At 38.6% G+C, this 25872-nt stretch overlaps 2 protein-coding genes across 5 annotated transcripts; both read right to left on the reverse strand.

The window, feature by feature from the left end:
- Positions 1 to 278: 278 nt before the first annotated feature.
- On the reverse strand, positions 279 to 19559 carry LOC122649109. Of its 2 annotated transcripts, none has more exons than XM_043842473.1 (4): positions 19547 to 19559; positions 2319 to 2647; positions 1920 to 2188; positions 279 to 411 (listed from the first exon to the last, which is right to left on the reverse strand). In XM_043842473.1, the coding sequence occupies exons 2-4, from the start codon at positions 2638 to 2640 to the stop codon at positions 346 to 348; spliced, it is 657 nt and encodes a 218-aa protein (XP_043698408.1). In that variant the 5' UTR covers positions 2641 to 2647; positions 19547 to 19559; the 3' UTR covers positions 279 to 345. The 2 variants fall into 2 exon arrangements, with proteins under 2 accessions (XP_043698408.1, XP_043698409.1); XM_043842474.1 differs by lacking the exon at positions 19547 to 19559 and adding an exon at positions 9463 to 9474 and having other exon boundaries at positions 290 to 411.
- Positions 8555 to 24184, reverse strand: LOC122649108 (protein-lysine methyltransferase METTL21C). Of its 3 annotated transcripts, none has more exons than XM_043842470.1 (7): positions 24085 to 24184; positions 23956 to 24017; positions 22611 to 22744; positions 10177 to 10322; positions 9379 to 9450; positions 9009 to 9086; positions 8555 to 8905 (listed from the first exon to the last, which is right to left on the reverse strand). In XM_043842470.1, the coding sequence occupies exons 1-7, from the start codon at positions 24143 to 24145 to the stop codon at positions 8730 to 8732; spliced, it is 729 nt and encodes a 242-aa protein (XP_043698405.1). In that variant the 5' UTR covers positions 24146 to 24184; the 3' UTR covers positions 8555 to 8729. The 3 variants fall into 3 exon arrangements, with proteins under 3 accessions (XP_043698405.1, XP_043698404.1, XP_043698406.1); XM_043842469.1 differs by having other exon boundaries at positions 10177 to 10325; XM_043842471.1 differs by lacking the exon at positions 9379 to 9450 and having other exon boundaries at positions 10177 to 10325.
- Between the last annotated feature and the right edge of the window lie 1688 nt (positions 24185 to 25872).

Raw genomic sequence — 25872 nt, forward strand, 5'->3', positions numbered from 1 at the left:
AGGCTGGCAGGTATATAAAGTAATAAGCATATCTGGGTGATGATCACTGGTCAGACTGTTCTTCTACTGCTGTCCTGCATCCATCCAGCATCCTATTGCATTGAGGTCTTTAATCCCAATTAGATTAAGAACCTGCAGAAGTAGTAGTAAATAAGAATGAGTAAGTAACACAAATAATTATACTGAAAAAGAAAAAAGGGCATTTATAGAAATTTGTCCAAAATGCACCAAAAAGAAAGTAAGAATTACCTGAAAGGCAATATTGGGGTGGTGGGGGGGGGGGGGGGGATGGATGTGAAGCTAGGGAAGCATCTTCCCCAATCCAACCCATCCCCTCCTGCAGATTTACTTCATTCTCTCCTCTTTAACTAGCTTTTGGTATGCTGGAAATCCCTTCTTGCAAGCAGAAACCTGTACAGGAGAAATTTTTATTTTCTTTTTTTAAAACCTAGGAATTTGGTTACAAAATATAATAAAATTAAAAATCAAAATAAGAATATTTTGAAATTAATTAAACAATCATATTGGGTAATGATTACAAAAATTTCCGTTTTAGTTTATATATGATTTGACTTCACTTTTCTCCCCCTTTATTTTATATGCCACCCTCTAACCAGAATGTGACAACTCACATGCAAGGCATACCCATTGGATTAACCAAAATATATAAAATTCCATTATACGACTTACTTAGTTGTATAATCAAAATATTAAAAGGGGATTTTACAGTGGAGAAATGAGAGTGATATCTATTCATATCTTATCTTATCTTATCTTCCCTTTTGAGCCTTTGAGAATGACTGCTGATGATGATGAGTCATGAATGCACGCAAGGCAATTTCTAAATCTTATTTTTGTCTAATTGTTCCAAAAGTCACAATTATGATAAGAGAAATTAGTGGCCAAATGCTCCTCGTCTTCAAGTTGAAGCTTCTAAAAGTCCAACATAATCAATCTTCTTCTACAACTATTCCAGCCTTTCCTATTTGTGGTGTCCAAGCACCCCCCACCCACCCACCGACCCACTAAGCCAAACATGTCCTCAGCTAATTACCTGTTGCGTCATTTCCACAAAATAATAATAATAAATTAGATTAATGTATTTATATATATGTTTATATAAAGAAACTTATATGGTAGAGACATTATATTGACTCATAGATATTCTTTTATTTGAAGGAGTGGGGCCCGAGACCCATCTTATGAGGGCCATTAAGCCAAGTCCCATTTGTGTGTGTGAGAGAGAGAGAGAGAGCACGTGGGACAGTGTAAGATAGCCTTTATGTGGTCCCACTCCCACCACACAGCTCATTTTATTTCTTAAGCCGAAAATACAGTTAAGCTGACAGTTAAGATACACCACCCCCCAACCAACAAAAAGGGAGTTGAGGGGTGGTTGGGTGGGTTGAACATGCTTACATGTTCCTCTATTCACTTTTTGGGCAGCGCAGCCTGCACTCAGTCACATGGGATGGGCGCAATGATCACCTTGCCCCTTGCATAGGCTGCCCATGTGTCTGGGCACAGACTGTGCTGCGGTACAGAAAATATTCTCTCTTATTTTTTTTATATTAATTTAAGAGCAACGGTTTTCTGGTATGCCTTTCACCATCTTTACGGGGAAGTATAACAATCATAACGTTAGGGCTATTTCAGATACCTAATAATGCAGAAACTTAAGGGAGAATAAGAACATGCGACGAGGCACTCAGACAACAGTCCCCTTAAATGACTGTTCCACCCCCCTTCCAAAATTAAAAATCCTACCCAATTGATGATGCCTTTGCACATCTCCTCATTGGCCCTACTCTTATAATTCTATTTCTATCTCCTCCCCCAACCACCGTGAATATCCCTGATATTTTAATGTAATCTGAAATTCCAAAAATGCCCCAGAGAGAGAGAGAGAGAAAGCTTACCGCTTCAATGTCAATTTTGTAGACAAGAAGTTTTCGTCTTTGCCGGCAACTGGTCCTGTAGGCGACGACAGTGTGAGCGATGGCCAAAGCCCAAGAGCAAACGAACAACTCCATTTCCATTACTCTGTTATACCCTTCTCCTTCACCGTTGAAGAGTACATAAGACGCCTTAAAGGAAACAAATATCAGAGAAAGCAACGAACACAGAGCTGTAACCCCCAAGTATGGCCCCCGAGAAACCATCGGTCCATCACACAAATAATAAGCACCTGCAACACCAACAACAAACGACAAATCAAACACTATTAATGTATTCAAAAATTCAAAATTTAACTGATAAAATTAAGAATCATGTAGAAATTGAAGTTGTCTCCGTTGCTTAATTTAGTTCTTACTTACATAAGATCACGGCTGATCTGGCGATGGAGATGAGAGGTATATCGATTAAAGAGTATCTGAAATCATAGTTGCTTAGATACGAAGAAAGAGTCCCAAATGAAAGAGGAAGTGAAGTGGAAAGAATTGCAGAAGGGAGAAACGCATCTGCTATGACAAGAAGAACAGGAGCAGAGAAAAGTAGGAGAGAAATCAACATAGTTACCAAGAAAAACAGGGTTTTCAATCCTCTCCAAACCCTTCTCGATTTCTCATCTTTACACGATCCCATCACGATTATCAATCTGTTTCCTCCTTTCTCTCTCTTAATCATCCTCTCTACCATTTAAAATCTCTGTTTTAATGAAGCAAGAATGGAAGGCAAAAAAAACCTGGAAAGTTGCAGAAAGGAAGGGAGTGACAGGACTTTTTATTTGAGTCTTGCAGGGTATAATGGATGGATGGATGTGAAAAAAGTACCAAAAGTAACAAGCAATTCTATGGAAATGCCCTTTTGGTTTTGGTGAGAGATGACACGGAAGACACGCAGAACTTTGTCTGTCAAAATAGATGGTTTCGATTTGTGTTCTCTTTGAGATCAACGGTGATTACCTTCTCACACGCTATCTCTCTTTCAATCAAAACCGTTAGTTAAGATGACCGTTTTTTCCGTTTAAAATGATACTGAAATGAATAAAGAAGTGTGATTGGGGGAATCTATTAAAAGTTCACTCGGTTCTTTTTCTTACTCGTTATTCTTTCTTTGTGAAGTTTGCCAAGTGCCATTTGCCCATTTGTTTTCTTCTGGTTCATTAGTTTTGTCAACGTTTTCGGTTTGAATAGTATAAGCCTTCAGAAATAGAATAGCTTCACAGGGACCCACATTATTTGCGCCACCAGGCATTGACCGGCGGAGGCCGCAGAGAATCTAAGCTCTCGCCGCCGCAAGACACATGGGTGATTAGGTTGGTATTTATACTCATGGCCGCCATGACTCAATAGTCAAAGGTTGACTGGAGCCATCTAGATTGATGGTTTCTAGATGCTCAAGTTTTATACGTCACATGCTGATCAAACGCCATCTAATTGGGTTGGTCAGACCGTAAATCGGAGTGAAAATTGTTACTGAACCGTATCATAAACAAGTGGTTCAGTTTCAATCTTATTCGATCATCTGGTGGTTCAATCGGACTGAGTTTTGACATGACCCGGATCTTCTCCAGCGCATCAGCTTCTACATTGCGCATCTGACAGCTGGGAGTATCCAATATGCACACCACCGGATCATGTCCTTGTACAAATACCGTCCAAAGTCATTCACATAGAATCCACTCGTCTTGTAGATCCCACTGCCGGAGGAAATTTCTTTCCGCTTGAAACACCTACTATCTCCTGGAGGGTCCCTAGCAATCGTGATTCCATTGTCGCATTTCTCACGGCGTGGTTGCAGGAACACATTTCCCAGGAAAAAAAAAAGGCTCCTTATACCTAGGAAATAATGAATTTTCGGGGAAATTAATAGAAAATTTGAAGGAACGTGGGACGGCGCTTATGGAATCAACAACCACTACCGATCCAAATATGACACGCACATGCTAAAACAACGACTGGATGAAGTGATGATCTCGATTCTCAACTCACAATATAGTATTTCACTGTTTGACTGTGTTTGGAAGCCAAGAAAATAAAAGGGGAGGAGATTCATGCACCACACCCCACTTATCCACAATTCCTCAAATGGGGGGAGGGGGGGGGGGTGGTCAAGTTGGTCTCCATCGCATGGTTATGTGTTCAACCATGAACATAATCTTTGGTTAAACAAAAAAATTTTAAAAAAAAAATCGAATTTAAGGAGAGATATACATAAACAAATCATGGACGAGATTGATGATTGGTCATGTAACCCTTCCACCAGCGTGGGGGTCAATGAGAGCGCATGCATGGGTATCAACGTGAATGAGTTTTTTTTTAATTTTTAATTTATAAGGAATAGGATGGTAAATACACGCTCTCTGTGTATAGGTTTAGGAACTACATGACCAAGCAATGTCCTTTTTCCTTATAAATCATTGTTACCATGATTTTTGTTTTTGCTCCGTTTGTTTTGTGTAAAATTTTACTTGGAAATGCCTCGAAACTCCCACCCTCTCACATGCACGGTTTACACAGTCGTGTATGAAAACTTTCCCCAATTTTAAATGTTGAAAAGTGTTTCAGTGTTTTTTTTTTTATGAAAACAAACATTAAAAAAAATTTCAACATGTACAATTTTACATTTACGAAGTAACATTTACCGCGTAAAATTTTACATTGAAACAAACAGAGCCTTTAGAGAGAAAGAACGCTACCTGGTCGTGTGTAATGCATGACCCCCTGCGCCCAGACACAGGAAAGTGCAAAATGATTGTCACACCCCAAGACATTTCTAGCTTTTTATGGGATGCGACGATCATTTCGTGCGACCCTGTGTCTAAGCACCGCATGCGACCATGTAGTGTTCTCTATCCCTTTGTTTTATTAAACATTTTGTTTTTTTTTTTCTTGACTTCCAAACATATATAGCCAGATGTTAGTAGTTATGTTGGTAGTTATCTGGTTAGAGATATGATGGAGCACATAAATCCATGGAAGATATTAAAATCATCCCATGCATTGAATTTGGAAGTACATGGTAGTTTCCCATGCATGCAGTAGTGGTCTTCTTCTCGATTGGTTAAAATCAACATATGTTGTTGGACCTAGTAGATTTAAACGAAGAAATAACATAGGACACAAAGAACAAAGAACAGATCAGGTAGGAGTGTAAGAGGTAGTGCATGAACCTAAACGAATAGTCCAAGCTCCATATTTGAATCCCAACTTGAATCCATTTATTTTGAAATATTTAACCATGATGTGCTGCAAATATAAATATTAATATCTCTAGTTTCTGTACACAATCAACTTTAAAATTTATGAAAAAAGGTGTTTCTACATGGCGATTGTAAAAGTCATTTCTACATTTTCCAAGAATTTTGGGTTAAAACTTATTTAGACAACATGCCCAAAGAATTTGGACACTAGTAGGTAAGCTATCAAGTGGCAAAATTTCATGCCCACGAGGAAATGTTTCTCCCAGGAGGTGAGCTGTGGTGCGCTTCATGCCCATGCTCACCAGAAGGTCTTGAGTTCGAGTCTCTTGGCTGGTACCTTCCCCCTCCCTATTCCTTCTCCTCTAAAAAAAAGAAAGAAAGGAAATGTTTCTCCCATATTATTTTGTTGTTTCTAGAACCTGTAGTAGCGGGAGTCTCGTGCACTGGGTTACTCTTTTGTTGTTGTTATGAATTTAATATACATTATATATTAAGAATTTGTCCATTATTTTATTAAAAATATATTTTATACACTATTAAAATGTAAAGAATTATTGAATTCAAAAGTTTTTGGTAGAATACTGAATTCAAAGATGGATACGAAATAAAATAGAATTGACTTTGAATATTAGCATATCAAATATGATTAACTTACATCCCTAGGGGAGTTAAATGTGATTTATTAATGGCTTGTCAAAGTCAATTTGAAAGACTAAAATTAGGAATGTAAATGGATAATCGAAAATCCGATCCGCATCCGTATCCGTTTAGGGACATCCGTATTCGTTTAGAGATATCCGGAAAAAAATCCGAATACTCCGATAAAAATTTATCCGAAAAAAAATTCAAATGCTTAGTAATAAAAAAATTAAATAAATAATAATCTTGAGGATTTTTGAAAATTCAACAGGTTCTAGAATATGATGAAAAGAGAATCATGATCTAAGAGATATGGATTGAGAGTGAATTGTACTCGCTATAGGGAGAGGAAGGTTCGAGTTATACGAGACAGAGATGTAAATAGATGATCGAAAATCCGAATTCGATTTGCATCCAAATCCGTTTAGAGGTATCCATATTCAACTAGGGAATATCTGTATCCAATCACATCCAATCCATATCCGAGCCGAATCCGATCCATTTACATTCCTACCTAAAATCCCACGAACGAGTCATTGTAATAGAAATTCCCCTTGGGATTTGTCATGTAAACCAATCAAGAAGGTGGTCTATTCTATCAAACCAATAGTTTGGATTGGCCATTGGGATCTTCCATATGGTACAATTATAATTGCCCATTTAACTTACCCTGAACGGGTGTTTAGTGATACCTTTGCTTGTCAAAGTTAATCAAAAAAAATAAACATCAAAACAATTTGAAAACTATACATTGCCATTGAAAAAGAGTACTAAGAAACTACCTAAAATTTATTCAAATCAAAATTAAATATAAAACAAACAATATTAACATTTAATACAGGAATAAAGTTTTCAACTATTAAGTGGAAACGCAGAAGAGAGGCCATCACGTTATAACCATAACTTTATACTTAACTAATCCGGAGTTGCCAACGTGCTATGTGAACATAACAAAACCTGTACTCCAACAATTGCAAGGCACTCACAATTCACCATATGGTCAAAGGATTACAAGCACAATGAATCGTGGCAAAGTGAAAAGGACATGATTGGGCAATGTTTAAAAAGTTTTATTTCGCTCATACTTTGTAACGTGACTTATCAAACCTAGTGTGTATTCAATTCCAAAAGACATGTTTAACGATGCGTCTTACTAATCTAAAATGTTTGCCATTATTTCTTTTCTTGCTAATCGACATTTTGAATCTTAAGGGGAATTGGTGTATTTTAAATGGACTTAAAAGATTCAAAATTTCCTTCATCTCCGACGAATGTGGTTGGCCGATTGAGTAAGGATGTTGGCGTTATTGGTGAAGCCTGATCTCAATCCAAAAAATGTTGTGGTGATTCTTCGACTGACCGTTTCACCTTCAAAACGGCCTGAATAGCCAAATAGTGCATACATCAGCGCTTTAGGCTCTGCCACTGTAGAGCTCATCGAGAGCTTCAATTTGATATGTATTTCAACCTCTTTCAGTTCAAGTCCAGACCAAGTGGTTTACAGGGGGCATTAATGTACTTTCTGGGATTAGGGTTTTCTTATAAAATGTTGTTCATTTCTTTGAGAGATGTGTGTGAGAGAGAGGGTTTTATATTTTTGCTTCAGAAATTAGCAGATTCATACTGTCGCTCAACCATGGTCTTGTCTTGTGCATGTGTGTTTCTCTTTCTCTTTGCATTTTCTTTTGCAAATCGCCATTTTAGGCATTGTTTTCTTAAAAGTTAGTTCTCCTTTATTGGACGTTGAATTGAACATTTCCCATGTCCAGTATGTCTAGGGTGTTATCAACATTTTCTATCCTCAATACAACATGAAAGGTCGTTCAGCCAATGTCAGGTAGGCATCATCCGACGTGTTGCCAACATCAGTGATTCTTCATTGGTTGTTGGCAAGGTTGCGTTGGTCGACACTGGCTAGTTTTCTGATTTTGCTCTAATAGAGTCTTGCGTCCTTTGGGTCCCTTTAGGATGGGTTTTACCAAGGGGTGTCTTCCCTCTCTATTCATGGAGGACATCGTTAGTTGTTGAGAGACATGTTTGTGAATGCTCTCTTGCTTCCAAAACTTTCTCTATACTCTCTTTCTATAAAGGTATCTCTACTTTTTTGTTTTGCTATCTTTCAAGTTTCATATTCTTGTTTTGTTAAGCACTATTCTAAAGGGGTTTTTTTGGAAGTCGATTAAGAACCCAGCTTGAATCTTTGGGTAAGATTACGATCTTAAGGAGAGTGACTGATGACATGCCATAGCTCGATCTCAGTTGTCTTGTGCATAACACTATATACTCATGATAGTTGAAGTATGCATTCTTGTGGCTAAACTCTACGGGCCATAGTCACTACAAGTGTGTTGAGGAGATAACAATATCAAGTCCTTTATCTCATTTGATATTATGGGAAAAAGTTTTGTACAACGCCAACTCAAAAATGAAATTGCACATCCCCTCACATATCACCGTTCATATGAGGTGATATATCATAAATGCCCCTTCCCCTTTTTTCAGATTCCAAAGGGGTTTTCCTTATTCACCCCTATTATATTATTTACTACAATGCAAAACCTTTCAAAATAAAGTATTTTAAGCATAAAACACAGAGCAAAATAAGAAAGGTAAATTTAGAGATTAAAGTGAAATGAAATGTTTCCTTTGGTATATTTTTCAACACAAATAAAAGGAACAATTGAAAATTTGGTGATTGCACTTAGTAAAATTTTCAGTTGTTCCTTGAACTGAATAAGAACGATAAACCACTTTCTCACTGCACAGCACTTTTTCATGGCTGTTACCAGCTACAGAATAAAGCACCCTTCCTGGCAACTAGTATTATTAATGATCTTTGCCATCAAGACTTTCCATAATGAATCTGATTCCCTAAACCAAACAAAATTCCAGTTTCATATGAATGCAAGCACCCTTTCCCATTTGAGCATCTGATTCCATTGTTCTATTGATCCACCTGACTTGTCTTTCTAGGGCTAATGCAGTACACACGCGACCCAACATGCTCTGCAGCAAGACCAGCATTCTCACACCCAGTGAAGAACAGTTCCTCATCTTCTTTTCCGATCCTACGCTTCCAACTCATTAGGAAAGCTGGTTGTGGCAGTGCCAAGTCTATCCCTGTGGCATAAGAATAAATCTCAGCCAAATGGTTCCGGTACCAATATCCTTGAGTAGGAATATAAATAATCATGGTAGTGGTGTGATGAGGCTGCTTCGATACCTGCTTTCTCATCCTTTGGCTTGTATGATTTAAGGAGGAATGACAGTGACTTTATCAAGTTCGGGTACTGTTTCACATCTACAAGAGGCACATAAAAAGGGCACAATTGAATATTAGTATTAACTGGACAAAGTATGGTATACAGAGATTACAAAAAAGGCAGATTACAAAAAAGGCAAGACTCAAACATTGGAGTCACCTTAGACTCCAAAAGCCCCAAGTCTCCACTACCCAATCATACTGCACAAACTTCTCAGGGACCCTAGAATATCACCTTAACTCAAACCTTCGGTTGAAAAGAGTTAAGACAACTCTCCGAACTTTTTGCAAACCTGTAAACACTAATATGAGATCAAACAACAAACCTTACATAGTAATATGTCACTAGCAATAACCAGGTCCCAGTCTGGCTCAGCCTTTGGAAAAGTATCTCCCCAAGTATCTAATACAATACAAACAAGAAATGCTTAAGTTAAATAGAAGACCTTGCACAATGTAATGCAAAAAATGTTCCTGTACTTGGGGCAATATAAGCCAACGTAAACCACATTCTTCTAAAATGGAAACAAAAAGGGTAAAGTTTATATCTCTGCCCAAAAATCTGCCACGCAGCATGTCAGATGGGGTCCAAATTTTGTGGATAGGTAGACATTAAGGTCATTTTCCTACTTGTCAAGTTTCAGCCCAAGTGGAGTCGGCCAAGTCACAAACTAAAGCTTTGAAAATCCAAGCCTATGGGAGGTCTGCTGAAAATACAGGAGGTGCATAACATGCATGGGAGGGTACTTGATTGATTTTGAATCTAGAATTTGACACATGGTCAATGAAGATGTTTCCTTTTCTATCCAACAGCAGGAATCACCAATCATCCTGCGATATGGCAATATTACATGCAAACACCAAGTAAGCTTATTTGGCTGGGTGTGAAGTGGCGATTGGAGGTCACCCGCATAAACATTGCATCAATCTCTGTGGAAGAAGAAAAGGGGGGGGGGGGGGGATGAACTGGCATAGCCAACCTTGGTGGATTGCTATCAAAGGCCATAACCATCAATATACATTACCGATTTCCAGCCCTTCCAATCTATGGAAGGGTGCACTAGGTTCCCTTGGTGATTTAATGATACAGGAAAGCCAATAAAGTTCCATAGGAAGGAAAAAGACCCACGTCTGATGTGTGGTAAAACAGGTGTTATTCCATTGACACTGCAGTTATGAGCTATATTCTCTTCAACTTCCTCATCATCAAAGTCTGAAGTTGTGATGTCAACTCCAAATGATTTTCCCAGAAAAATGGCCAAAGCTCCAGTCCCACTACCATCAAATAGAAGAAAAAAAAGTAAGATATTGATGCTGCAAACAAACCAGGATATTAAAAGGAAATGAAACTGGGAAAAATTCAAACAATAGAAAAAGGGGAATAGCAAGACACCTGCAAGTAATTAAAGGAAACATAACAATCATATAACTGATGGTCCTTGACCAAGCAAGGACAAAGATAAATAGCTTAAATTAGAACTCAGATAATGCAAGAGTTATAGTAGCTCAGGGGCATAGAACACACATAATAGAACATGAGTGCCTGATGCTTCGAGGAGATGGTTGCCTGCTGCGTTGTTTCTCATTATGGCAAACCAACCTGTTTCTTTTCTTTGTTAATATTAGCAAAAGATTACAAATTAATGTCGGAGCTGTTTAGAAGTTTCTGGCACTTCTAACAGTTTTTGTTAGCAAATAACTTTTAATTTGTCATAGATTCGAAGTAGTGTCTTAGAAATATTGGTTCCTTTTTTTTTTTATCTCACAAGCTATCCTAACTTTAACAACATAAGGGAAAATAAAACTGATTTTATTTCTCTATATATGTAAGAGATGTTGAATTCCAGGACTGAACTGAATTTCATTTTTTATTTCTGACTGAAACATTATTTGACAGCTGAAGAAAATTACAGCAACCCAATGCTACTAGGGATGGATCAAAGATGAAAAATAGCTTTTATCTACTCTGTTAGAAGACTCTCCACCCAGCATGATCAATGAGATAAGAGGCAGGCCAAGGTATTTGCTTGTCAAAACAGTTATTCTTGTGAGAAGAAATTGTCTTTGTTTCTCAAGATAGAAGAGATAATTGCATGGAAAAGAATGTTGGGACCAATCTCCCCCCTCCCCACAACACCCCTACATATTTGATTTGTCACATCTCCTTCCACCATCACTTTGTTGTCCACGTGACTAGGAATTTCTCAACACCTGGAATAAAGTCATAAGCACATAATTACCAAATTCCTGTGTCCAGGAGGCCTGAAAAGTGAAGAGCAAAGTTTTTTTTTTTTTTAATTGAAAAAAGAAAGATTTCTTTTCGGTAATGGCCACTCAAGAAGGTAACAAAATGTTCCCCAATCCTGCTGCAGCCGAACAGGGCCCTTCCCGCATTTCACAAATAACCCACGAAGAAGAAGAATCCTAGAACAAAATGAAAGGCAGCTTTACATTCAGTCCTATCACCCGAGAGTCACTCACTCCACTCTGGAACCTACTCGAAAGGACAGATGGATAGATAACAGACAGACAGTACTTCCTGCTTGGCTTGACTTGCTTGCTTGATTCTTCTTTTTGATCAATCAAAATCTCTTCCCAAACTGTACAAGCTTCTTCCAAAGCATACGGGTTTCTGGATATATATATATATATATATATAAATGTCTAAGATTTTAATTTTTTTTATTTAAAATGAAGGTGAGAAAATAAATTAAATAATGATGAATGCTCATCTCTAATCGCAACTCTGCTAGTGTTTGCTGTCGGTCCCAAGCCCGGATAAAGGAAGAGGGTTGGTGTGTTAGGTCGGCAGCGGGCACCAGAAAAAGAAAAAACCCAGCCAAACCCTTTTATATGGATTGTACAACCTTATATTAAAAACGTTATGTTAGGGCGTTCCCCGACAGAATAAGCGATGCGCCGCATCGGCATCTGGATGCGGTGACAAGTAGGCAAGGGTTCTTGTACTGTCGATGAGTGCAGGTAAAGAAGCTAGTCCAAATAATGTAGGACAGAATTGAAGGCTTAACCAGTCCCAAACAGGATCTGAAATCAGGGAAAATTTGGTTCCGTTCAATGGGTTAAGGCTGGGTTGATTTGGTAGATTAATGGGTAAGTCTAAGGTCAGGGTTAAGGTGAGGGAATAGGTCTGATCAATAGGGAATAAAAAAAGGCTAAGGAGACAAATCTGCAGCAGGGCAGTTGTCTCTGCCGATTGGTTTTGCAGACTGGGAAAACAGGGTTTAATGGGATTTTGGAGATTTCCTGTGGAAGGTAATCTGCAGGTCAGATGGGGCTAAGGGTAGGATCGAGTGGAGGTCGTATATGGGGGAAGGTTTGCTGAAAAGCTTGAAGAAAACTAATGGCTGGATAGGGCAGGAGAGAGAGGGAATGGAATAAGAAGGTTTGTTAAAAATAGAAGGTAACCTGGGAATGAAATTCTGGGCAGCAGCAATGGAGTTTGGTTGAAGGGGAGAGACTTCTGAAGGCTTGAAGACTTGCAGGGGATGAAACTCAGCAACAAGAAAGAACCTCATGGGCTTCCCACCGCAAGGAGTCAGCAAGATCCAACACCAGCTCCTCTCTCCAAGGATCGAACACCAAAGAATAGCTTCATGGAAGCAAAACTTGCATAACAGAGATATTTTTTTTTTTTAATCAAATCGTGGGCTTCTTCCCCCCCCCCCCCCCACTGGGATGCTTTTATTAACTGAGGAAAAGAGGTAAAGGGTTCAAAATTGGAAAGTCTCAAAATTATAAACTTCCAATTTTGGACCCTACTTGAGATACAAGACACTATCAGCCCAAATAACTCATGGCTGATGTGAGACTGACTTTTCTACTAACAACTTAAATAAATAAAAGGACTTAACTACTCTATGGGACCACCACTGAAATTAGACCAGCTGAACCAACCGGTTCACTGGTTTATTACAGGACTCAAGAAATAAAACATAAAACAACCCAGTGAAATCGTGGGCTACTGCTGGACAGTAGCCTACTCAAAATCATGGCTGGCCGCCAAGGTAGGCAGCAGCCTTCTTCCTCTTATTCCTTGAATACACCCTTGTTTCTGCATCACCAAAAGCGTAGGATTAGATTAGCATCTTGGAACATTGGATCTTTAACAGGTAAGAGTCTAGAATTGATAGATGTTATGAGGAGAATGATTAATATAGCATGTATTCAAGAAACTTGATGGAAGGATAAAAAAACTAAGGAGTTAGACGACTTTAAGTTTTGGTATACAGGGGATAAAAGTAAGAAAAATGGAGTGGGCATAGTAGTGGATAAAGACTTAAAGAATGATGTGGTGGATGTTAAAAGATTCAGAGATAGGAATATAGGATTATATCCATCAAGCTTGTGTTGGAGAAAGAGATTGTCAATATAATTAGCGCTTACGCACCTCAAGTATGATTAGATGAAGGTAGTAAGTTATAATTTTGGGAACACATGGATGGATAAGTGCAAGATTTTCGTCAAGGAGAAAAGATTAGTATAGGGGGTGATTTGAATGGACATATTGGGAAAGATCGTAGAGGCTATGAAGGTGTACATGGAGGATATGGTTTTGAACAGAGGAATGAGGAGGGGATCTCAATTTTAGATTTTGTTGTGGTTTATGATTTATCCATTGTAAACACTTACTTTGAAAAGAGAGGAGCATTTATTTACCTTCAAAAGTGGACATCATAGTAGCCAAATCATAGTTCAAAATCTAGCCAAGATTTCGAATATCTTGAGTACCTCGAGACGAGATTATATATGAAACTTCAAATGTGCAGTGTTTCGAAATTGGTACAAAGTACCATCTCGCCGAAATACTGCTACATTCCACTATATAAACGTGCACCAACTCGAGCCAAGGTTCGAAATTTTGAACTATCACGACAGAAAAATGGTTTTTTGTGTAGAGAAGGGGGGAAGCCCTTGTTTCTTGACTTTTACACATCATCACTCAATACATGTTTCCTTGTCGATAGTTTCTTCTCCTACCCAGCCCACCAGCCATACATGTATCCGTATGGATCTTATGAGAGTGGCTCAATGACGGTTCTTCACATTGCGGTGACCTATACCATAGTATAGGTTACATGCAATATGTAGATGAGATCATTTACAGTGCAGCTGTGGAGGACTACTCTCATTTCTTCTCGAACACTATAACGTGGCATTCATGTCATACAGGCAGAGGACAATGCACGTCGTCTCCATTAGACCATGAGTGGACTCGATCCAACACGTCATACTTCATATTAGTAGGCAGTCGCTTGTTGGGAGTTGGGACTTGGGAGACTTGGGACGTGGAAGACTAGGGTGTCTATGACTTCTTTATTATTGTTCACTACACTTGGGACTTGGAAGAATGGTGTCTAACTTATGTATTATTGTTCACTGTAGTTTGTAGTAAAAACTTTTTAAGTCTTTAACTATTTCTTAGATAATTATTCAATATTATGTGTCTTCATCCATTATTACATAATTTACTTGTTTTACTTTCCAATTATGTCTTATATCACTCAAACAATGTGTAGAATAGGCAATATTGCATTAAGGGTTCAATGTTAACTGCCAACCAAGGGTGCAAACCCAAAACATCAAATAGTTTAAACTTAAAAGGGGATCGATAAAGTAATTTACAGCAACAAAGAAGGAGAAGAAGAGGAGAAGAGAAGAGAGGAAGAAGAAGAAGAGAGATTGGGAGAATAATCGATTCTGTATGTTGAGTGATTCTCAACACACATAATAACTTCATTAATAAACCTCTAGAAATTACATAAGCCGCCCTAGGGAGGAAAGAAGAAATAAAAGAAAGAGTAAATAACAACTAAGTCATGTCTTATAATATGACAATGATAGAACTACCCTTACATACATAACTCTAACACAAATTGGGTGTTTTTTTTTCAATTTGAAGATTTAAATATGTTTATTAAGCCTAAAACAAGCTTCCCTTCAGGTTTTAGAGCCAACTATGGCCATTTGCCCACCGAAACCAAAAAAAAAAAAAATGCACAAACTCGCTGAGATCTCAAGATGGCAGACGAGTTTTTGAACCTTGAGCCAAATAGATTTCTTGCATCCCATGGTATTTTACATCATGACACTTGGGCTCAGAATGGGGTGTTTGAATGTAAAAACCGTCACCTCTTGGAGATTGCCCGTGCCCTTCTCTTTGAAATGAATGTCCCTTCACATTGTTGGGGTAAAGCTGTTATGACTATTGCATATTTAATTAACCGCATGCCTACCCGTGTCCTTGATTTTAAATCTCCCATTCAGGTTCCTCAAGGCTCCACCACCTTTATTATTTCGCCCAAAGTTTTTGGTTGTGGGTACTATGTTCGAAACCACCAACACCCTAGTAAATTAGAACCGTGGGGTTTTATGTGTATTTTTGTGGGTTATTCCCCTACCCAAAAGGGCTACCGATGCTACCATTCCCCTTCCCGTAGGATGTTTGTCACCATGATTTGGCATCTCGTCAAGGGGGTGAGCTGGTTAGTGCCGATATGCCTAATATGCTTGTATCATCTCTTCCCATATCTTTGGTTCAGGGGGAGTCTTCCATTCCAAAGGAAACTCCACCTATTGTTATTCCACCACCTGTTATTCAAACTTACACCCGCCAACGTTCTCCTCGTGAATTGCAACCTGACACCACTCTAGCTGCTCCAGATCCAACGGCTACTCTTGTACCAGATTCATCACCTCCAAGTAATTTTTCTGATCCATCACTACTTCCCATTATTTCAGATCCTTCCTTGGACATACCCATTGCACATCGCAAAGGGATTAGAACTTGTACACAACACCCTATTTCTTAGGTTGAGTCATATGAGTCTCTTTCCCCTATGTATCGTGCATTTGTGACTTCCTTATCCTCTGTTTCTAATCCTAAGAACTGGCAAGAGGCTCTTCAAGATCCTAAACAGAAGGCAGCTATGATGGAGGAAATGCATGCCCTTGCAAAAAATGGCACTTGGGATTTAGTACCACTTCCTCCCCAGAAAAAATTAATCAGTTGCAAGTGGGTGTTCACAGTCAAACAAAACTTTGATGGCACAGTGGAAAGATACAAAGCTAGATTGGTTGCTAGGGGGTTTACCCAAACATATGGCCTGGACTATCAGGAAACCTATGCCCCAGTTGCCAAGATGAACACCATCCGAGTAATATGTCATGTGTTGTCAATCTTGGTTGGGAGCTGCAACAGTTGGATGTGAAGAATGCATTTTTTCATGGAGAGGTTTACCTAGATGTTCCTCCAGGATTTGCTACTAGGGAAACCCATGGGAAGATATGCAAGCTCAAACGTGCCCTCTATGGCTTAAAGCAATCCCCTAGAGCTTGGTTTGGCAAATTCCACAGTGTTATGGTGAAGTTTGGATATACCCAGAGTAATGTTGATTACACCCTCTTCATCAAGAAGTTAGGAACTAAAATTACCATCCTCATTGTGTATGTGGATGATATAGTTGTCACAGGCAGCGATTGAAGGAAATTGAGAGCTTAAAACGACTTCTTGGGAAGGAATTTGAGATAAAGGATTTGGGGCCCCTACGATATTTTCTGGGCATTGAGGTTGCCCGTTCTACCAAAGGGATATTGCTCTCTTAGCGGAAATACACCCTGGATTTATTATCAAAGACTGGAATGCTAGGGTGCAAACCAACCAATACCCCTCTTGAAGCTAATGTTCGTCTCTCCAGTAAAACAGGTGAACCAATAGACAAAGGGAGATATCAGAGATTGGTTGGGAAGCTGATCTATCTTTCCCATACCAGACCGGATATCGCATTTGCAGTCAGCATGGTGAGCCAGTACATGCATGACCTTTATTCCACTCATTGGGATGTTGTACTCCGTATCCTTAGGTACTTAAAAGCTGCTCCAGGCAAGGGTATTTTATTTTCTCCTAATGATCATTTGTGGGTGGAAGCTTATACAAACTCTGATTGGGCTAGTTCCCCTAAGGGTGTCAATTTGGGACCAAAACCGGGAGCCGTCCCAGAACCGTCCCGCTAAAACCCGATACCGGACCGTCCCATTAATGTCACACTCCGCCTTGGTTAGTAAGGGCATGGTATAACCGGATGCCAATAGACATCCAGCAACCACCAAGATCCCCATTCACAGTTCATCACAATACAGTAATCAAAGCAGCGAAAGAGAAATAGATAATAAATAATAACAGTTGTAAGGAGAATTGCTAAGTGATAAACATGCTATATTCATATAAGAACTTGTGATTGCACTATGCATCCTCATAAAAATAATTACAAGTATAGATGTATTCCAAAGTACTACATGTTTATCTATAATCAAAAGTAATGTTAAACACAAAAGAACAACCTAGACCGTCAAGCCAAATCACAGGAACGCGTACTAGTCGCACACGCATGAAGAGTCATGCACTTCAGGCTCCAGCACCGCATAGTCACTATCGGTGATGAAGTCCAAAGCGTTATCACTCACAAGCTCTGGTTCCTCACAACTAGCAAAGCCATCTGAAAAAGGGGAATTCCACGGGAATGAACTCCACTGAGCCCAATGAGGGGAAACATGCAAACAGATGCATATAGTCCATGATGCATGTCTCTAAACTAATCATGCTACTAACAACAAATCTAAGAATCATAAGGTTGAATGCTATTGTAACAGGTATTGTATTCCCAGTTCTGGAATCCTACATCAGACCCTAGCAATACAACTCTATTACAGTGGAAGCCTACCGGTACCAGAATCACCCATTAGTCCCCTGCAAACCCCTTGAAGCTAACCCTACACACCTCCCATTCCGGAATCCCCCATCAGACCTGGGAGAGCAGTGAATGGCATTCCGAAATCATGCATCAGACCTACCATGGGTTATCCAACACCTCACCCCTGTTGGCAAGGGTTATAGCAAGGGGTTTATGAAATCCTAGCCATATACACCTTTTATCATAGACGTCATGAGTTCCACAGTATATAAAACATCCAAAACATTTCCATCATCATCTCTTTATCTCAAACCAGCATACTATCTCAACCCACATCTCAATATAATACACATAATATTATACAATGAACTATGGAATGCAACATAACATCATGCATACATCTAATGCAAAAATAGGAACTACATCAACATGAACATAACCCTGATATGATGAATGTAAAACATGCAGCAAGCATAATATAAGAAATGTAATAAACACTCCCAAATTAAAGTCAAATCGCACTCACCTTGAGTTGGATGATTATCCAAGCTAGTAGAAGATCCAACTCCTAGGTAATCCTCACCAATATGAAGGTTCTGCCCTAGATTAATAGTACATAGGGTTAGTTAGGTCTTGGGGTAAAACCAGAAACAGAGCCCACCAATTTAGGGCAAAAACATAGACAGCAGGGAGGACTGGATGGTCGAGCAGACCATGGACCAGTCGTTTGCAGGGATGGCAGCCTGACCATCCGGCGGATGACACAATGCACAAATTTAGGATTTCTTTCATGGATTCTGCCATGCACAGCCTCCACAATCAGAATTGGCTTGGAAGGGATGGAGAGCACACCAATTGGGTTGAATCAAAACAATTGCATGTAGGGTTTAGGGCTTTTAGAATCAACCCCCGATTTTAACCAAACGCACATAGAATAAGGAAAGTTAGGAAATCCCATTCCGGGATTTCAATTTTCCACCCTTGTTGGTCACCCCACCAACACATGGGTCCCACCTTAGCAACTCTCCCACGCCATGAATCCCTATAAACAAACAGGACCTTAGGGTTTTGGGCTCTGCTACCAAGTTGAGAATTAGAGGTTTGGGTAATAAAGATACAACCTTAATAAACTAGGAAAATAAGGTGTTGACAACTAAGCTATGACTCATCATCCCTATTTACATCTACTAGGACAGTTATCTCAACACCTACCTACCTCCCCAAATAGTCTCTCTCTCTCTAAGTAGACCAAGAGAAGTCTATTTAAGGCGACCACCTTCTTGGTTTTGGTTATCTGTTATCACTTACCACTTATCACCATCCATATGGCAGGGTTCAACTCTAAACGTTTAGCTCTTTGTTGAAAATCAGAGGTTTAGGTAATAAAGTTACAACCTTAATAAACTGGGAAAGTAAGGTATAAATAAGGTATTGACAACGGGGCTATGACTCAGATACCTCTCTCTCTCTCTCTCTCTCTAAGTAGACCAAGACAAGTCTATTTAAGGCGGCCATCTTCTTGGTGCTGGTTATTTGTTATCACTTATCACTTATCACTTACCACTTATCACTGTCCATATGGCAGGGTTCAACTCTGAAGGTTTAGCTCTTTGTTGAGAATCAGAGGTTTAGGTAATAAAGTTACACCCTTAATAAACTAGGAAACACCCTTAATAAACTAGGAAAGTAAGGTGAAAATAAGGTGTTGACAACTAGCCTATGACTCGACATAACTATCTATAACCACTAGGACAGTTATCTCAACACCTACCTACCTCCCCAAACACACACTCTCTCTCTAAGTAGACCAACACAAGTCTATTTAAGGCGACCATCTTCTTGATCTTGGTTATCTGTTATCACTTATCACCATCCATATGGCAGGGTTCAACTCTGAACGTTTAGCTCTTTCCTTGGTGCTTGCCCTCACAATGCTGCTTGCACTTCACCTTGGCAGCAGCAATGCAACCAGCACTATAGGGAATAACCCTTGGGATTCGAGGAAGATTGGTACCGGAGGGGGAGATGGTAAAATACATTTTGGTCAGTGTGTCCATCGAAAGTTCTGTTCGAGTAATTGTTGGTGTTGTCAGACATCTCAAAAGGATGATTGTTACCAGGAACAAAACGAATGCTTGCAGAAGTGCCCACCATTTTCTCCTCCTCACTCTGCAACTAGGAGAAACCCTTCTGGCGGGTCACCACCATAGTTGATAGCAATGATATATAATAAAGGTTACACTCATGATCATTAGCTTTACTTTAGCATTTCTGTGTAACCAAGACTATCAATCAATAAAATGAAGATCATTGATAATGTTTTATGTCTTAGCAGAGCTTGTTAATGGTTTTTTTTTTTTAATTCCACATTATTAATGTTAACTGGACAATGGTGATAGAGGTGTAGATACTCGAAGGGAGCAGGTAGTTCATAGTTGGCACTCCCTCACTTGACAGAGCTTCTGCCATCTGGCCACAGAGTTGCAAAGAGAGAAGGATCACCATAAAATCTCCAGAAAACCAGTGAATCTGCAATCTGAAACCATGAAATCTAAAACCTTGAGTCCAAAAACCAAAACTTGTGAAACCTGTGACCCATGAAGCCCACTATAAACGTCTTTGAAACCAAACCCGAAAAGTGAAACCTATGATCCAAGAAATACCACTAAATCCTCTAAACTGAAACCTATGATCAAAGAAATCCCACTAAATCCTCTATGACAAAAGTACCATTTATGGAAAATCAAGTGATACAATCTACACATGATGGGCAATATTATTGAGTAGCCTACCAAATTCTACTCATCATTTATTCAAAGAATCCCAGTCAGATTTCCAAATCATTAGCCATGTACTAGGAAAACTGGAGATCTAACAGAACAACACGTCCAGGTTAGGGTGTGTTGGTGGCATTTTTCTTTCTTTAAATGTATCCCATCAATATTATATCAACAGCTGTTGTTACAACTTTTTTTTTTTCCATAGGTTATATCAAATTTATTTCCGAAGAGAAAAGAAAAACAATTTGCAAAGACAGAGGGGATACTGCCTAAGCCACTCAAAGACAGACATTACGAGAGGTAGAGGACCTCAAGACAAACACAACACCTCCAAGGGAACAAAAGAAGACCCATAATGATCCAAAAACAGGGTAGCCCCAAGAGGGGACGTACCAAACAAATGCAAAGAGTGAGCGACTATCTTGAAGACCAAATTGGCTGAACACCCCATTTCCATTTTTATTTTTTATTTTGGGTAAAAGAACACCCTATTTCTCTACAAGGTATATCGATTCCTAGGGGAATTGGGCCCCTTAGGTATTATAGTCCAATAACGTTCCTCCACATTCGCTATTGTTACAACTTACAATCACAGTTTTAGTAATCAGTATTGGAATCGGTCTCGGCCAATACCAATCCGAATTGCCGTAAAGCAGGCTAGATCGGATGGATTTACTCCTGATTTTCTTTTAAAACAAAATCGAAGTTTATTACTTCTTTACTCCTGATCCATACCGACCCACCAATATGAATCGCCCAGGAATCGTTATCGTCATCTATTGATCCTTAGCGCTTGCAAACCAAAATGGTGGAATAAATAATGGACTGAATTCAAGATTGTAGAAGCATCCCCCGGGTGGATTTGTTTCTCTCGAAGACATTAAATTACACACTACCATCTCTACCCAAAAAGGGAAAACAAAATTAGGGAGAATTTTATTCTTCTAAGCTTCATCAATCTTATCATATTTTCGCTTATCATAAGTACTTAACCAACTTTTCACCCAAAAAAAAAAAAGTATTTAACCATCTTACAATGGTAGTCGTATAATTCAAGTCATCTACAAAACTTTCTTGACTTCTTTAAATACAAATTTCATCCTATAAAATTAACCAAAATTTTCTATGTAGGATGGTCTAAACATGGGATTCCATGAATGTTCATGAACCCTCTTAGTTATCCATTCACCGCTCAGTAATCCTAAGCATTTTAGGCTTTTGTTTTGCCACTTGGCCAACTTCAACTATATAGAAACTTGATATGTGGGCACGGAACTGATGCAATTGCATCAGATTATGATCCCGTATGGATACCTATTTGGGAGTCTAAAAGGCCCACAAGGGGCAAGTGACAGCCCAATGGGCTGAAAACAAGCTTTAGGTAATCATTGTCCTATTTCACCCCTTTATTCCCATCCTTCCCGATCTACAATGATTATGATTCATTGAAACAGGATCTAGCAAAAGGAATGTTTGCTGAAGTACCCTCTCCTCTTTTCTGTCAAGCCTATTCTCCAACAGTACAAGTATAAAGAATGACTGCTAATAGTGGCAATGTCAACACACAAAGCACACACACACACACATGACACAACCCACAATAAAATGATTGCTACTCATGAGATATCCAGGTAGGTTAATTCAAATGACTGGGTAATCCCAATGAGAAATAGACCTTTTGGACATCCCATGCAAGTCTCGAGTAGCAGCAACAGAATGAAAGGAAGGCTAAGGCTGCCATGGTTGGTTTTGAACAACAATGTGGGAACCATCAAGTGCTGGTTCCAGAGTCTCCTAAGCCTATATGTGTGTGCACTGTATGCCATTTCCTAGCCTTAATGCTCAGACTACAGTTCATTGCATAGCAATTGCAATCACAGCAGAGGTTAACTCCAGACAAAAAGAGGAAGGAATATGATTGCAGAATGCATGTCTAAATGAAGAGGGTCAGAATAACACAAAAAGGATGAAAGATCATAGCAGTCACACCACTTATGACTAACACATCACCATATATAAATTGTATATGCAGAATATTTACAAACCATAGTTTTAATTGTTTTCTGCAGACGTACCTTCCCAGCTCAATGATTCGTCGTCCTTTTAACCAAGAACAATGCTGAAGTAACCATTCTGCAAATGCAAATGTTCCAGGCCAAAGTAAGTTTGCATTTAGTTGATGAAATGAAAATTCCCTGATGAGTAATTCCTGAGGACAATAAAAAAAAAATTAGATAAGGTAGAAGTGAATACAATATACACTGAACCCATAACATCTAAAGCTACAGAACTGGATTACATACTGCAAACTGAAGACAATCTACTCGCAAGAAACCATTCTTAAATAAAGTACGAGTTTACAACACACTTAAAGCCAATTTGAGGAAGAGAAAGGATTTACAAAAAAAAAAAAACCAAGGTCTTTACAAATTTCTTGCAGATCCAAAATCTGAAATCTCAGAAAAATTATAGGTGTGGATGCTTTATCAGACAACACAGAGTAATTTGTTTTGATAGTGAATACAAAGTTGTGCGTAAAGACATCCTAAATCAAGCCCATTTCATTAAATTACTGATCCATAACAAACTCAGCCTGACAACAAAATAATATGAACACCATATCTGCATTCACTTCAGCTACTCTGGCTCAGTAACTATATCCTTAGAGACTTAATGATAACTTTGAGGCGCAAACTCTTTCACAGGAAGTCATGTGATTTTTCAAATTTACTTCAATACCAACCCTACTAGAACTTATTGGTTCCATCTACCAAAACTCTATCATAGTTTTTTCATCCTCAGTAAAACAACTAGAGTTTCTCACCTCAGAAAAACGACTATAGACCTCATAACCCAAAAGGGTCATAATATATACCTAGTTGATGAGTTGAAACACCATCCTTCTTCATGTTGAGAAAATAGGGGAAACACATAGCCAACCGAATCAGGAGGCTTTATCCAACTTCTATTGAGTTCCTTATTAGAGATATATCAGAGTTTTTCAATATCTTGGAACATGACAGAGATATGAAAGTTACAATTCATTTAAGAAATACTCGGTTTAGGTAGAATGGCCGCTTCTCATTTAATCACAGCTTAATAAGCAAGAAAGCAGATCATAAGGTATTAAACATGTAAAAAAAAATTGGTAAATCAGGAACTTGCAAATGGCTTCTCAGAATCGATCAGTCATGCAAAACTAAACCAACCAGTTTGTCTATAAATTATACCTTTTTAAGGTGCCCAAATTTCCTTCCTTTCTACTCACACTTAAAAATTGAAGAAATTAATACGAAAAAAAAAGGAGGGGGGGGGGGGGGGAGAGAGAGAGAGAGAGAAAGAGGACTATGTTATCCAAGGGAGGGCTGCTTTTCTTGCCTGGGCATTTCTGAGATATGTTATTACATGTTTGGAGCTTACCATTCCAGGAAATTCATGGCTCCTCTCCTCGTAGCTCTGACGCGTCCCTACCGTTTCCTCTTCTGCAAAGAAAACCCGGTAAGAGAGAGAAGGGATACACACACATACATAGCGAGATAATGTGTGTACCAGGAGTGCTATCATCGTCGCCTGCAAAGAGTGAGGAGGGAGAGAAGAGAGCTATATCCATGACTTTCTGCACTAACCTGAAAAATGGAGAAGAGAAGCAAGGATCATCGTAGACAAGAGCCAAGGGGGTTTCAAGGTGGAAAAACAAAAAAGGGAATTTAACGGCCTCGGCCTGCCACACGGAGAAACGAGAGAATACTTGCTGGTCACGACTCACGAGCAAATTCCGAACTCAGTCGAGTCAACTCAATGAACATAAATTAATTCAATTATTTATAGAAACAGGATCATTTTAAAGAAACAGTAATACAACCAAGGAGCAAGGGCAATGGTCTAGTATGCTATATCGATGAACATAAATTGATCAAATAAATAGGAAAAAGAAAAACATAAAAACTTTCTTTTGATTTTTATAGGGGACGAGATTTGATGGTAGAATATAAAGGAATTTTGCATCAGACAAGAATTTTAAAGATCACATATGATAAATTTAGGAAAGGGATTCTCTAATTGACACCCTAAGGTGTCAAATAACTTGTAATTTTTTTTTTGTCCTTATGGTATGAAACACAAATTTTTTTTTTTCAAATGAGGATAATAATGTCATTTCACATGTATACTCGAAAAATGTGCTTAACAATAACCTTTTAATAATACATATCATATGTGTATGACAATGATGCAGGCTATGCCCGTATCCATGTGGCCGACCCTAACCAGTTCTCTAATCAAATGGACCATAGTCATACTCTTAGAAGAAATAAAAAACTTCAAATAAAAATGGCCCAAGTCCATCTTAAGTCTCTTTCAAGTGGGGCTCATCCCATAAATCAACAACAATTGTAGTTAACGATTTTAGGTCAACTTCACGATGACATCTGTATCAATTCTGAAGAAATTAGATCATGAACCTTATATGGATGGAAAAATCTAGAAGTCTATTTTTCAGCAAAAAAAAAATGGTGCATGATTTGTTATTTTACAAGGAGTTATGGCCGTTTTGGTAAATTGTGTTAGGGCTGACAGTGTATTCGGGGTTTCATCTAATGAGAAGTCTCTTTGGATCTCCTCTTCTTCCTTAATGCTTAGTGATGTCGCAACACTTCTTTCTATGATCTCTTGGTTTATTCTCTTTACATGTATTTTTCAAGAGTTTTCTTGAAGATGACAAACTGAGCCCCCCTTATGTTGCAGCCCCCTATATTAGTAGTCTCTCCTATGTAATATCTAGGGTTTTTTCTTTCTTCTTTTGATTTCAACCATTGACCCTCATTTGAATCAAGAGTTGAGATATTACAGTAATCTTTAGGTTTCTTGTGTTTGCCTATAAAATGCCTCACCATTATCATTTGTAGGCACTTGAGTTTGAATGAAAATTGCTTTGAGCATTTTGTTAGAGCCATGATGAGTTTTCTTTTTTAAACCTAAAAGAGTTCAATCAAAAAACCTGGAAAAAGTTTTTATCCTTCTTAGAAGATCGAGTAGGTGTTTTTTCTTCACCTACATCCTAGAAGAGTTGTAGGTCATCATTAGAGTTGATTTAGATTGTAGAAAAGAAGTAAGTCACTCTACCCTTTACTCTATCCAAATTACCTTTTCTTTTATCTTTGCAATATTCGTCACTTGTAACACAATTTCGAATATTCTCCATTGAAAATCAGAGAAATCTTTCTCCATCGAAGTTGTAGCCCTTTCCGTTATCTCAAATCTCAAATTTGAAACACCCAAAACTGAGTTGTGGGTTAAGAGTTGTCATCTTCAATTTACTGACAGGGCGCAAACTTGTCA

Source organism: Telopea speciosissima, chromosome 1 (genome assembly GCF_018873765.1).
Source record: "Telopea speciosissima isolate NSW1024214 ecotype Mountain lineage chromosome 1, Tspe_v1, whole genome shotgun sequence".
In the NCBI taxonomy this organism is placed as follows: domain Eukaryota; kingdom Viridiplantae; phylum Streptophyta; class Magnoliopsida; order Proteales; family Proteaceae; genus Telopea; species Telopea speciosissima.